Source organism: Danio aesculapii, chromosome 19 (assembly GCF_903798145.1).
Source record: "Danio aesculapii chromosome 19, fDanAes4.1, whole genome shotgun sequence".
NCBI classification, from domain to species: domain Eukaryota; kingdom Metazoa; phylum Chordata; class Actinopteri; order Cypriniformes; family Danionidae; genus Danio; species Danio aesculapii.
This window is the reverse complement of record NC_079453.1, coordinates 43825977-43841806: the sequence shown is the minus strand read 5'-3', so window position 1 is coordinate 43841806 and position 15830 is coordinate 43825977. Positions and strand designations below refer to the sequence as shown.

Below are 15830 nucleotides of genomic sequence, written 5' to 3'. Positions count from 1 at the left end.
AACATACATATTTGTATTACCTGACGCAGAAATATATAAATACTTGTTAACATCTCATCCTCACAAATCCTCGAGTTGAAAAGCAAGAAAAGGTTGTGAGTTGTTGCACTTGAGTGTCAGATGCGAGTGAGTGTTTATGGCTGGTTCCTGCATCGAGACAGACACCGAGTTCACAAGGAAAAGACAAAACAATCTGAAGGCCAGAGTGCTGGACAAACATTACACAGAGCTGCGATACGGTATCAACCCGTTACCCTATTTCACCCCCGCCGGCAACCACCGTCCTCTCAACAATAGTACGATTTACCTCCACAAATTTCCCTGGCATTAATATAACACTTAGCTGGACACCAGGGCAGGTTATTTCACTTGGTGCTAAAGCGGTGAAGGTGAACACGCTGTACAGAGGAGCTGCAGTGTACAACACTGGAGGATTTACAGCATACAACACTGCGACATTCACTCACTGCTGATGATTTAAGATGCTGAAGTGTTTTATACAGTTATACAGATATAATATGCAGGCTATGAGAAAGCCATGCTTAGGCTGATTTCAGCAAATAGTGGAAGTGTAAGGCCCAATCCCAATTCTACCCCTTAGCCCTTCCCCTTACCCCTCGTTTTGGGCGTTCCCGTGAAGGGGTAGGGGTGTCCCAATTCTGTTTAGCTTAAAGGTGTAGGGCTTAGGGGAAGGGGTGAATAGCCCTTTGAATGAAGATTTTTCAGGACCACACTTGAAACCAAGGGTTAAGAAAATTTCCCAGAATACACCAGCTACAACGACAGGATAGTTACACCCCCCTGCTGAAAAAAACAGCTTAAACCACCCTAAGCTGGTTAGCTGGTTTTAGGTGGTTGACCAGCCTGGTTTTAGAGGGTTTTGGCCATTTCCAGGCTGGTTTCCAGCCATTTCCAGCCTGGTTTTAGCTGGTCAGGCTGGAAAATGACCAGCTAAAACCACCTTGACCAGCCTGGTTTAAGCTGGTCAAGCAGCTAACCAGCTTAGGTTGGTTTAAGCAGGTTTTTTCAGGGGGGCCGGAAGTAAGGAGAACCACAAATTAGTATTTTTTGTCAATATTACGGATTTTTACAACAAACAAGCACACATTTTAATATATTCATAACCGTGTTCGTGTTTTACCATCTTGCTTTAAAAAAATAAAAATAAATAAATAAATAAATGCTAAATACTCGATAACACTCGAATACCCTGTCAGTAATGTCTAGTAGCCGGGAATGAGCTTTTCACAGTGTCTCCTATAATGTTAATGTTGTTTTTGGTGTGTTTACATGGATGAATATGGCCACTGTGTTAAATGCACAGTATTACGATCTTATTGCCACATTAGACCGTTATGATAACATGATACAGTATATGCCTTAAGTGATTTCCTGAAGATAAATACAATAAATTAAACAACTGGAATAACTTCAGCAGTCGCGATCGTCTGATCTCATATGAAGCAAGAGATCGTGATGACATATGATGACGTGTGCAGGTGCTGTAGTGCTGTACCTATTCTTAGGGGTAAATTTTGAAGCCATTCACACTCGGTTTTAAGGGCCAAGGGTAAAGGGTACAAAAATAGAATTGGGATTGGGCCTATATGTCAGAACTGCCAATGTTATGTAGCAAAACTTAGTATTTCATAAGGTATATTTCACTAAAAAATTTTAATCTGTCATTATTTACTCATTCACCTTTTTTGCACACAAAAGAAGGTATTTTGAAGATGCTAGCTTCTATGGCTATTTTCATGACAATAAAAAAGTACACTACCTGACAAAAGTCTTGTCGCCTATCCAAGTTTTAGGAACTACAAATAATAACTTGAATTCTAGTAGATCATTTGGTATCAGAAGTGTCTTATTTGAAAGGCAAAAGCCTCTAGATTATGCCTATTTTACCAAATAAAATATTATCATGCCTTGATTTTTTATCATTTACAGTAAGATCTGACTTTGCTTAGACAAAAGTCTTGTCACTTAACATAAATAATATACAGTATAGAATATAAAGTCATGGTGCAGTGGAAAAAGAATGAATAATGTGTCTGACTTCCATGAGCTTGGAGGACTGCATCCATACATCTCTCCAATGACTCAAATCACTCATTAATAGTCATCTGAAATGGCAAAGAAATCCTTTTTGCAGGACTCCCAGAGTTCATCAAGATTCTTTGGATTCATCTTCAATGCCTCCTCCATCTTACCCCAGACATGCTTGATAATGTTTATGTCTGGTGACTGGGCTGGCCAATCCTGGAGCACCTTGACCTTCTTTGCTTTCAGGAACTTTGATGTGGAGGCTGAAGTATAAGAAGGAGCACTATCCTGCTGAAGAATTTGCCCTCTCCTGTGGTTTGTAATGTAACGAGCAGCACAAATGTCTTGATACCTCAGGCTGTTGATGTTGTAATCCACTCTGCAGATCTCTCATACTGAATGTAACACCAAACCATGATTTTTCCTTCATCAATCTCAGGTCCATGTGGGTTCTAATAGCTCTTCTGCAGTATTTGTGATGATTGGGATGCAGTTCAACAGATGATTCATCGGAAAAATCTACCTTCTGCCACTTTTCAAAATGATGAGTTAGATGTCAAGTTATTTTATGTTGCTCTTACAACTCGGATTGACGACAAGACTTTTGTCAGGTAGTGTATACTACAGATATAAATTATATTAAGCTTTTACAATTCAATAGAATCTTTTAAAATGGTTTTCCATTGGAATTAAGTATTTTGCCCAGTTTTAATGCATCTCGTCTTTTGCAGTTGGAAAAAGTCTACTTTGTCTTGATGCTTAGGTGCTTTTTTTCTGTACAGTGGTTGCCTAGCATCAGAAAAAGCCCAGCACCAATAAAAATACAGTCCATTGCACCTCGTGTTTTCAAAACTGAAAGTGTGTTCCACATCCAACATCAAAACCGTCATTACCCTTAAAGTTCTTTTTCTTTTGTTTTGGTGCCATAATTTGGGTGGCATGGTGGCGCAGTGGGTAGCACTGTCGCATCACAGCAAGATGGTCACTGATTTGAGCCCCGGCTGGGTCAGCAGGCATTTCTGTGTGGAGTTCGCATGTTCTCCCTCTGTTGGCATGGGGTTCCACAGGGTGCTCTGGTGTCCCCCACAAGTCCAAAGACATGCGCTACACGTGAATTGAGTAAGCTAAAATAGTCCGTAGCATATGTGTGTATCTCCTGGTCCTTCAGATTGGGGGTTGAGCATTGTTACGAATCACCAACATGGTGTGGCTAAATATCAACTTCGATATAAATGGCCCTGGGAGCAGGTAAGCAAGTCATAATTTGTCGTCTTATGATTTTCTCTAAACTAGTGCCGCTTTGTTGAAAGCCCTTATATGGAGCTGGTTTGGGTGTGTATTATGCAAATGACTAACCTCTTGCATGAGGACGCTTATTTTAGAACAGTCCAAAGTCACTAACTGAAGAACGAGTTTAAGAACAAACCCCTGTGCGTATGCAAGCGTAGTGAGCTAAGAAAAAAAGTTCACAAGATGTTTAAATGAGTGTACATATGAAAAAAGTACGCAATTATTAGTGAATGAGAGTCATAGTTTCACATAATTTGATTGATTTTAAAGTCTTATCTTAAAAACGGTCTTAAGGGCGGAAGAATTGAAAATTCTTCAGAAGAGTTTCTTTTAGGGAATACCAAATATTCGTAACTTTAATATTAAAAAATAAGAAGAAAATGACAATTAAACAGAAACTTCTTAAAGTCCACTTGAACCGGAAGCTGTGACTGTTTTTTTTTTTATATTGTGACGCAGTTCCTAGAAAACTGGAATATTAAATCAGAAAACAGTGGGCGTGGCTTATTTTTTTCTACCATGAGCTGATTGGATGTAATAAAGCAGGCACTTCTTTCAGCAAGATTGGGAAACGAATTTAAGAGTTATTACAACCAAACAGACTCCTCCTCACCATTTCTGTTTTTCAAAACTGACAGTTGGAGGGGCGTGGTTAAGTATGTTAGCCCCGCTCAATACCTTAGACAGACATAATCTGATAAATTTAACTGAGAACCAACAGGAAGCGCATTCTCAGATTTTAATTTAAGATTACAAAGGCAAACATTATTTTTTTCAAAACTATCAATGTGAGCTAACAAATTCAATATGGTTAGTTTTGATTTCATTTGTACTTTAAGAATGTTTGGTGAATCCGGCCCCTGCACTGTTAAGCACTGACCATAGTGTAAAAGGCAGTACAGGTTATACAGAGTATTTCTCTGACCTTTTGCACCACGTTCTCCTTCTGCATTTGGCTCTGTCTGAGTTTCTTCAGGAGCACCAGCTTGGCCTCCTCCAGTCGGAGCTCCTCTCGGAGAGCTTTGATCATCTGCTGCCGCTCCTCGCCGGTTTTCCCCTGAAGAACAAACACACACAAAGGTTCATCTAACACATTTAAAGACTTATGGGTGATTAAACAACTGAGCAAATTGATTCCTCTATGGGACACTGTACCTTAAACATCTCTAGGTTGGCCTGGTGCTGTTTCTCCTCAGGATGAGGTGTGCTTCGTGGGCTGGACGCCTCATTGTCTGATAAAATTATGACATCTGGTGACGGAGTGCGTCGCTCTCTGACCATTTCACTGTTAAATGCAAAATCAGAGAGAGTTAAAAAAAAAAAAAAAGATCACAATTTTAGTCAGTTGACTATTTTTGACATTCAAAAATAAATATACGGTCACCCCTCACTTATTTAAACCCTATTAGAGTTTATTTCTTCTGTTGAACACAAAAGAAGATATTTTGAAGAATGCTGGTACTAGGCATCCATTGACTTTTCAAGTCATTTTTTTGTACAATGAAAGTTAATAAGAGCCAGTACCCAAGATTCTTCAAAATATCTTCTTTGTTCAACAGAAGAAATAAACTCAAAAGGTTTAAAAGCTGATGAAGGAGAAAAAAAAGAATGAGGTAAGTTTCAATTTGGGGCAAACTATCCCTTTTATTTATTTTCTAAAATATACTTATTTAAAAAAATATGTATTGTTCTGGAATGTGCAACTTTCAAAATGACTTACATGTGACAATGACAGTGTTTACATGCATGTGACAATGAAAATGACAGTGTTAATGTTAAGCAGGCTAAACATTTAGGAGTATTTTACGGTGCACTTCATATTCCTTTAGTTTCACTTTCCCTTTAAACAATCGTTTAGGTCAGAGGATTATAATAAAAGTTATTTATAATGTTTGAAAATCATTTCTCTTTAGTTTATTCACCTATTAGTTTTGAACACTGTTAAAGTCTATGTGAAGCAGAAGTTGCTATGACTTTTATTGAATGGCATAATAACATCTGTGCTTGCTTTAAACTAGTCAATTGAGGGAAATTAAAATAAAACTAAATGTCTATAAACAGTATGAATTTATTTCTCATTAAAATAACATTTTATAATCATTTCTGAATGTACACTGCAAAAAAAAATTCTAGTGTAAATATCTAAAAATTCGTAAGTCAAGAAGCATTTTCTTGTAGTTTTGTCACGAGACTGGAATTCGATACCAATCGGTACTGAAATTTTAAAAATGTCCATTTCACGCTAACATTTGAGCACGTTCTTAAACAGCGCTGATTTGCCATTGTGTTCATGTGCTCAACAGAAATGACTGTGATTGGTCGTGATGGTCATCAGTTCACTGAACTCACCCAGCTGTTTACTGAGTGTAACCACAGATACAGGGACACTGGAGCATTTTAAAGCTGTGAAGATCAGTCGATTCATCAGCGGATCGCTCGTTTATTAGCTTATAAACAGACCAGCTGATCTTCATGGCTTTGAAATGCTCCAGTGTTCCTGTACCTGTAGTTACACACTGTAAACAGCGGTGAGTTCGGTGAACTTCATGGCCAATCACAGTCATTTCTGTTGAGCATGTGAACACAATGGCAAATCAGCTCTGTTTAAGAACGTGCTCAACAGCGATAAAATGTTAGCGGGAAATGGACGTTTTTAAAATTTCAGTACCGATTAGTATTGAATTCCAGTATCATTACAACACTATTTTCTAGAAAAGTAAAAAATATTGTTTTTTCAGAAATATTAAGTCAAAATTAAGTCAGTTTTTAACTTAAAGCTGCAGTAGGTGATTGTCTTCAGAAACGTGTTTTGTTGTGCTGGTTGAAAGTCTCTTCACATTCCAATAGTAATGATTAAAGTAAATGAACGAAATAAATATGTTTTTTATATTCTGCATAATATAAAAGGTGAGGCATAAGACTAAAAAATGTTCATCCAATTAAAATTTGTCAGGCCGATAATTCACATAATTCTTATTAAGTAGCCAAAACAAATGTAGATTTGTACAACTGCGCACCTCTGTTCATGCAGATTTGCCGGCGTCACGCGTTAATGTGCACACAGGACAGTCACCGCAGTAAAAACAAATGCTGAATCAAAACGATTTAAAATCCTGAATCAATATTGAAGTTACTTTTGCACGCTGGAGGAAGGACGACACCATGGCTGAAGTATTTCTTTTAGACAGGTAATGTTGTGTTTTAAAAATATTTTAGTCATGCAAAGCTGATGTAGATTGTGTTATTTTACTAATGGGTTATATGCACAGAAGTGTTGTTCAGCCACTGAAATATTCCAGTGAAAGATTGGTGTGACTATTTTCTATTTCAAAGGGACCTTCTACAGCAATGTAGATTTTTTTAGCCTGCTTTACTTAGGTGAAGTTGGTTTTATATTAACATTGATTAATTTTTGAACAATGACAACCTGTGACGCGCTCTCTATATTGTTTACTATGCTACTCTGAATATTCGGTCTGAAATAGCATGAAAGTATGGCTTAGTAATAAGTATCATTCCTGCACCTTGCCGGCCCACCACTAAGCATAGAGTAGTCGCTTTAGGACAGCGTGAGAGAGAGAGTGAGAGCAGCGATCCTTGCAGGGGAGGGATGGTGTTTCAAAGATATTATGCTAACCGGTTAGCATTTTGGCAGATCTCCTACTGCACTTTTACAACAAGCAAATCTGCCAGTGGGGTAAGAAAAATAACCTTGTTTTTTAATTGAATTTTGTTTAGCCCATTGGCAGATTATTTTGCTTGTTTTAAGTAAAAACTAACTTAATTTTGACTTATTATTCTTCTTGATTTAAAACAAGAAAACAATCATTAAGAAAAAGCAAAAGACAACAGTAAGAACAACACAAGTAAAAAAAGCATTGTTTGCAGTGTAATAACAAAATGTGACTTCTACAACAATGCAACCTTTCATCTCTCGACCCTACAGTGTTGACCTGGCTCATAGTCAAGTGTGACTTATTTCCTGAAAAACACAGCACACAAATACACACAGCACTTCTCCAGAAAGCTCACCTCCTTCTGGCACTCATGTCAACTGGCTCGTCCACTATGTTTTCTTTCCCGTTCTTGCTGGGACCTCCGTGGCCCCCGACTCTCAAACTTCCATTCATCTTCTCCTCATAGGCCACAGCTCCCATCAGCCCTTGGCTTCCACAGGGCCCTTTGCCCTCTGCCATGGCCGCCGCAACAGCCGCCCCCTCCAAAGCGGCAAGATCCTTACGTTTGAGGAGGGCGAGCATCTTCAGCCTCTCCATAGCCTCGTGACCGTCCATCTTAAGGCGCTTGGCCTCCTCCCGCTCATCCGGCGCCTCCAGACCCCGCTTCAGCAGGTTCAGCCTCAACGCCTCCTCAGACATCCGCTCCATCCTGTTAGAAAAAAACACACACCAGTTAAGCTTTAATCATTCAAAGTAGTGAGGCAGGTGCAAAGTTGATTATAAACGTCAGTTTCAATTGTGCCAGCAATGTAAATATTAGGCTGTGGACGATAAGCCCACCTTCACTGACTGTCCCTCGCCCAAGAGAGTTACAGTGTGGAGAAGCCCCAAAGAAGCATACCATCCTGACTGTTGCATGCAGAGTGAAGCATGGGGGTGGATCAGTGATGGTTTGGGCTGCAATATCATGGCATTCCCTAGGCCCGATACTTGTGCTAGATGGCCAGGTTACTGCCAAGAACTACCGAACCATTCTGAAGGACTATGTGCACTCAGTGATATAAACATTGTATCCTTAAGGCAGTGCCGTGTATTAGGATAATAATACACCAATACACACAGCAAGACTGGTGACAGAGTGGTTTGATGAACATAAAAATGAAGTTGAACATCTCCCATGGCCTGCACAGTCAGCTGATCTAAATATTATTGAGCCACTTTGGAATGTTTTGGAGGAGCGAGTCAGGAAATGTTTTCCTCCCCCAGCATCACATGACCTGGGCCCTATTCTGCAAGAAAAGGAGGCCCCTCACCATACTAATGAATTTTTGTGGTCTAAAACTGGGTGTTTCATTGTCCCAGTTTCATTGTCCAACCCCTGTATGTCAGGTTGGATTTTTATGTCTTGGATAAATAATTTTATATATATATATATTTTTTTTGAAGTAGAAGGTGAAAGTTAATTTTATTGGCTTGACTGGCCAGCCTGGAAAGCACCAACATTTTGGCAACACTGATTTTAAATGAGTTTAAACCAGTGGGTCCCCAACCACAGGGTCACTTCACAGTATCAGGTCATGAAAGAGTTTCTACCGGGCCTCAAGAATGCAAAAATACTCTACATATGTAAGATCTTACTTTATTGTGAGATACCCCTTTAAGAATCAATATCCATAACTGTGCACATAGCAGATCGGAAGCGGAAGTGCACAGTGTGTCAACATATAGCACAATTATGTTTCGGGTGTCCCAAGTTCGAGTCCTGGTTCATGGTCACTTTCTGATTCGATCCCCCTCTCCAACTTGGCTCCCACTCTACATACCGTCATATCCCAATAAAGGCAAAAATAAACAACATCTCAGGCTGTTCTTTTATCTTTTATGCTTGAAGAAAAATGTCAAGCTGTTTTTTTTTTAAATTGAAGAGTAATTTGGTGGGTATTGATTGCACTTAAAATAATATTGGTGTTATAATTTAATTACCTTTGTTTCTTAAATTTTTTTTGTAAAAATAGATCTTAAGAAAATACAAAAGCAACACAGTGGTTTCCATAATTCAAATGTCAATTCAATGACTCAGAGAATCTCATTCAGAAAGACATGCGCTTGTTTTATTCTTAAATGAATCAGCCTTCTGAACGAATCAGTTGAATAAATGACTCGCTCATTGATGCGGTTTACTTTCGAATTAATCCTTTTTTTTTTCCAGTGAAGAAAATATTTAGAAAACAAACTACAATTATCTAAATGTCAAGTTCACTGCTTAGTTTCATTTTAAACGACCATAAGTTGTTTTTAAGCATAATTCCTAAAGCTTTCTGAAGCATGTCATAAATGTGGTCGCACCTTATCTTAGGATACAATTCTTGCAATTAATAAAATATTTACAATGACTTTTGCCTGACTTTTGAACTATATTTCTATTTATACAACAGTTCTGTCTGGCTCTCGAATCTGATTGGCTGATAGCAGTGCGATAATCTGCAATATAAGCACTCCTACAGCCTCTTCACTCTTGTGTATTACGCCGCCCACATGGAGTGACAGATCAATAAACTTACTTCAGTTTGACAAAAATTGCAGCAGTTGGACAACATAATGTACTTTTAAGTTTTTTTTAGACAAGAACACAGTTGTTTAGATTGCAACTATGCAGTTTATTTATAAGGATAGTGCCTAATTTAATTACTTATAATTTTTGAGATACAGCACGTTGACTTCCATCAGCCTGTCATTGAGCTGAGCAAAGACGATTGATGTTGTCCATCCACAAGATGGCAACAGAGACTGTATAATAAGCCCTTAGAGGAGAGGAGATCGGTGTAATTTCAAACTACAGCTGATCAAAACATTATAAAATTGGTGATGATAGTATATGTAGTGTATTGAGTGTGATGGAACTTACACGTCAGAAATGTATGTATTTTGTGTTGGCCACTTTTTTGTATAACCCTGAGTTACTTTTTGGTTGGCCATCTGTTTCTAATGAGTCTCCTGTTTTCGTTACTGCAGACTAGTTCAGTAAAAAGAAAGAAAGAAGAAATGCCTGCATGTGTTTAGCGTTTTTCTTTTTCGCAAACACAACAGTAATCTGGCAGTGTTTGCTTTGCTTTGGCTTTTTCAAGGTTAATTATTGTGATCTCCCGATTGCAACAGAGTATGGAGAATGTCTCTAGACTGATGGCATTTCATGTTGTTCAGCCTTATAATCTTAAAATGTGAGAAAATCACCTGTTTTGTCAGCACTTTAGACATTACGCTAGAGAATACTAGCTCTAAAGTGACGTTGGTGATGTAGCAACGGTTTCTGCTGTTCTGACATCAGCTGCAGATGTGAATGAATGGCGGAAGATAGGATTTTTTTAGACTCTGAGTGTTTGATTTTCTTTTTTATACACACGATTATGCCATCGAACTGTTGTATAAACACAATATCACACTCATAGCAGTGCAATATGGCTGTATATAGTCACTGGTGCGACACTGAGGCACTCGGCCTGTAGCTTCATGCCTCCCACCAGTGCTGATATTCAGCCATATCACACTGCTACTTGTGTGATATTGCTCGTATATAAATGCACCATTTCCCTTTTAAAAATCTGAAACGTGCCTATAGTTAAAATATTTAATGCCCCCATTTACTGCTATTGTCAATGACTACTGAAATGTTGGTATCATAACAGCCGTAATCTGTAGGAATCAGTACAAATTCCCCTGCTTGAGACCAATGCAAATCACTTAATTATTCTTTTACAGCAAAAGAGAGAGAGAGAAAGAGAGAGAGAGAGAGAGGGAGTGAGAGTGAGAGTGAGAGATCTACTATGACTCCTCACACGCCCACAGACTTAACAGAGCCATTAGTCTGCCTCGTGCTGAGGCTGTGGACTTCAGTGCTCGAGAACCAAGGCCTCTCCAGGCTTAATTGATAAATTACATGATCATTACATACAAATCAGTGTAACTTTCATGGTTTGACTGAGGAAATTTGCTTGGGCTGCTAGTATAGAGGGTCTCCCTACCTCACATTAGGCGCTTATTACGACAAGAGTCAATTCGGAGTTCAGACGCACAGCTGAGTGGAGCTTCCCAAAACTCCCGCTGTCAACGTCACTGAGAGGGGACCCATTTTCCCCACTTGTGGGATCATATTTCTGCCACCAGATTACTGTGATTGGAGATTCAAGTCTAAAAAAACATCTCTAATTATAGATATTTTTTCCCTGATGGAGGAGAGTTTTACTCATGGATTAAAAGCGATTCTTTCAGATGGCGAATATATAATATATATACTATTTTATTTATTTATTTTTTTATTTAAAGAAAGCTTACCTACAAATCTAAAACAACAAGTAGAACATTAAATAACATTATTAGCTTGCATTGAATAATTTCTCTAACCAAATAATTTCTCTTAATCTGTCATCAGCAGTAAAGTTGGGCGATGTCGCCCAATAATAAGGCATTAAATTTTCTTCAAACGTTCAGTTGTGGTCTGAATACCTGTCCTTATACTACAGGGCTCGAAATTGCAACCATTTTGGTCGCATGTGCGCCCGAAATTTAATCTATGCGCCCTCATGATATATTTGGGAGCATTTGATTTTCTCTATAAACTTGCTGAATCGCTCTACCCTGCTGCTGTATTGGTTCATATTAGCTGTCAATTACTCAACGCTTCCCGCTGTCAGATGACAGGGAGCTTTTGTTACCGCAGGAAATGCAAACGGCTGAAGAATGAAAAGTACACAGGATTGCAAACCTCAATTAAAGTTATAATAATAATAATAATAATAATAATAATAATGGCGCAGATGACAGCGATCATGACATGAGGTAAATGTTGATCCACCAGCTGAGATCAATCAAGGGTTTTCGGAGAAGGTGCCCGAATCTTGTTGCGTTGCTTTCACTGCGTGTTCAGCGCAAATGTCCGCTAAATGTAAAATCTAATACTGTACACATCATCGCCAAAGAAACTCACCTTTACTAAGTTTACACTGAAACTACGGCTCATAACAAAGAGTGGTATTGCGCCGGTGGTCATCGCGAAATTCCTGCTCTATCTGCTCATAAATTGGTGCCGCTTTATTCCACAAACAGAGAAAAATGAAGATCAGCTCATAACGGGACAGAGCATTTAAAATGACACAAACCGAAACCAAAACTTAAAGAGTGATAGAAGTAAGACTTTCGTTTGTCCGTTCTTCCTTGAGATGTATATTATTTTGCTATTTAAAGTAATACCATGATATTATACCGTCACCGTTCAAAAGATGAAAAATATCGTGATATTAATTTTAGGTCATATCGCCCACCCCTAATTGGGGAACAAACTAACAAAACATAATCGTAAACAAAATCAGACCAACGCAAAAATTGCTTCAGGAGACCAAAAGTCCTTCTGGAAGACTTTGCTTCAAACTGTCATTGGCGTGTAGGGAACGGGATTAAGTAATATGTATGTGTGGCTCCGCGGCTCAGACTTCACAATTCTGTCAGATTCAATTCCTCTGTTCTTGCTAGCTGACATTTGACCTTGACTGAACAAACACTTAAGAGCTGCTTGATAGGAGAAAGTGATGTGCAATTCTAAGGTCCGATTCAACAACACAATGGATTTAGGTCAATCCACAAAAGTTGAATATCATTTCAGCTTTTCGCCCACATGACACTGACAATGTCGTACTCTCAAATAAGCTTTTTGGATAACAGGTTACACAGTCTGATAAAAATTCTAAACACCACCTCTCGCATAGACATGTAGATAAGCAAAACACCACTTTTTGGAAACGATGATGTCACAATACCATGTGACTAGAAAAACTAGAACTCATCCAGAGATTTTCTTACTACGGGAAAAATAAAAAGGTCTTACAATTGTAAAACCCGTAAAGCTAACTTGGTCACGTGATGATGGTGATGAATTCTTTTAAATTTAATGACATGTCAGCAACAAAGGCTATTTTCATGGCAAAAACATTTCCTATGAAGCACGTCAATTACATAGGGGTTTTTGGTCTCCTCCCCATTATACTGCCACAGAGGTAGTGTTAGCATTAGCCATTATGCTTTTTAGGCTAATCATTTCAGGCTTGCCTTCAACAGGCTTTGACTACGCATGTAACAACTGGTAACGTACAACAACAATGGTGGATTACGAAGCTTTGTGTTTGTGCTGCTGATTATTATTATACATTTATAGCACTATTACAACAAAATCTGCTAATGCTGTATGATAACCAGCGGAGATGCGTTTAGTTACATGCATCAGATATTTTTAACTCCATGTTTGTACTTCGTGCTCTGGGGTAAAACTGTGTTTGTTTACAGTGCCACATATACAGTTGAAGTTAGAATTATTACCCCCCATGTTTATTTCCCCAATTTGTGTTTAACGGAGAGAAGATTCTTTCAGCACTTTTCTAAACAGAATAGTTTTAATAACTCATTTCTATTAACTGATTTATTTTATCTTTGCCATGATGACGGTAAATAATATTTTACCTGGTATTTTTCAAGACACTTCTATACAGCTTGCAATGAAGCCTATGCAGTGTTATTTTATAGTAAATAAAATAAAACTATAAAAGCACAGGTGTAATTCATTGATATCTTTGCTCTGCTGTAATTATCTTTGCTAGTAATCTGTGATGATCTTGTAGGGTTGTATCTGCATAAAATATAACAATGCTAAATTATGACTCCTTTATAGATGTCATTTTTTCCAGTATCGTGTAGTTCTAGTTTTAACCTAGTGTTCCCATTTCCATGTGGACAACGATACTTCTTGAAAATACTTGGATAATTGCTAACATTTAAAATGTGTAGAAGAAGAAAAAAAAAAGTAATCGTAAGTAAAGTATTCATATCAATATTATTCGATGCTTTCTTAACTGCCGTTTTCTCACTGCAGTAGGCCATGTCCACACGTACGCTGGTATTTTTATAAACAAAGTTTTATCCGATTTAGTTTTAAAGAAAATCTCTGTCCACATGGCAACGCATGTTAAGAGCATGCCGAACCAACAGGTGGCGATAATGACAATTTTATGACAAATGGGGAATTAAGCATTTTCATGTGTAAACTGCATACAATTCAATGCAAACATAAGAACCGAGGCCGACTACTGTCCAGCATTCGAACAATGCGAAAAATGCGATACCTTTGCCCCGAACATTCGAAATAGGGCTGCACAACATATCGTTTCAGCATAAATATCGCAATGTGCACATCCGCAATAGTCACATCGCAGGAGGTGCAATGTAATGGGGCCGCAGATTCGAACACAGATTTTTTTAGAGTCACTAAAGAGTTTAACCATGTTGGAGTGAAAGTCTATCATTTGCATGTGTTTTTAAGTACTGTGATGATGTAAGCAGAAAGTTAAGTATTCAGACACACAAAATTTTACTGCTTATATATCCAATAAAGGTGTATTTAGTTATTTATACAATGAATTTTATTTATATATTTGATAAAATTTCTGTACCTGAATAATTTGATAAGAAATCTCTTCCCAATAATAATCCAGAATAATCTTCCAGAATACTCCCAATTAGTCTAAATTAATGATTTTGTTTTTCAAACAGAGCTATTCAAGCTCTCTGGTGAGATTTTATTTATATTGCAATATTTATTGCATCAAAACAAAATATCACAATGTCAAATTTTTCTAATATATGCAGCCCTAGTTCAAAATTTGCCTCATTCGTGTCTTCCATGTTGGACAATCAGTTGGAGAAAACAGCGCACACGCTGACATCATGAGGCTAATACTCCGGTTGTAGTGTCCACACCACCGACAACACTGTACCCAGAGTTTTGGAAAATCTTCACCATGTTCAGAGTTTTAAGAAAGTTGCGGTTTCAGTCACCTGACACTGCGTTTTTATGTGGACAAACAGTGAAGCAGCACAGAAAAAAAGCGTTGGTATTGAAACTATCCGTGTTTGTGTGGACAGGGCCTTGAATGAGAGGAGAATGCGGAGAATACATTTACACAATGAACAGAGTACAGCTGAAGCTGGAAACTTAGAGAATTGAGAAACTTTGAAAAGTTTGCGTGTTTGTGCATCTCTAAATTTCATGAGCTGTTGGTGAATGTAGTTTTAAAGCAAAATCAGTCCGTCATAGGAAACAGTGAGAAAACTTTAGCGCAGCATACTAATTAAAAAAGCTAAATATACAGTAAAGCCTGGAAGTTACCCACTCCATTCAGGAGTCGAAATCGAGCACGTCACCTTAAACATAATTTACACTACAATGGATAAAACAAAAAATCTTAAGTGCACAGGAAAAACTTTAAAAACATCCAAAATGATGCCTCACAACATTTGTTAACCTAATAAACGCTTTAAATCAGCAGTGACATTGGTTTACTGAAGCTCCACATGAGCCAATCTCTACTGCTGCATTCTTACAGTCAGCCATTAACTTCCTGTTCTCCCCTCCGGACAAAAGCAAAACACACCACACGGGAGCCCGAGAGCCAGTCTATATAATACGACTAAATCACCCCGTGTGCGTTTGTGTGTGTGCGCGCACTCCCATGCGAAGTGCACGCATAAACCGCGGGGTCATGCGTGCTTAAGTGCAGATTTGATTGTGTGTACACATAAAACTCTGTCGCTCTGGACATGTGTCACGTACTACAGATCTAAATGATCATGTGTGTGTTTGCTCGTCTTTATTAGTTAGGCACGCTTGGGCGGACCCTTCATGGCCAGAGGGCAGAGGGAGGCTCCCCCCCTCTCTCACACACACACACATACACACGGGGAGTGTCTGGACAGTGAATGTGCAGGACTCTATGCAGG

General features: G+C 38.4%; 1 protein-coding gene across 1 annotated transcript in view; it reads right to left on the bottom strand.

Moving 5' to 3' along the window:
• The window catches only part of gatad2b (GATA zinc finger domain containing 2B), a 90179-nt gene that overhangs the window by 16573 nt on the left and 57776 nt on the right, over positions 1-15830 (bottom strand). Inside the window, exons 2-4 of the mRNA XM_056480094.1 lie at positions 7369-7722; positions 4492-4621; positions 4262-4393 (exon numbers count right to left, since the gene is read on the bottom strand). Coding sequence (XP_056336069.1) covers positions 4262-4393; positions 4492-4621; positions 7369-7721 — 615 coding nt within the window. The 5' untranslated portion in view covers position 7722. The remainder of the gene's footprint in view (positions 1-4261; positions 4394-4491; positions 4622-7368; positions 7723-15830) is intronic.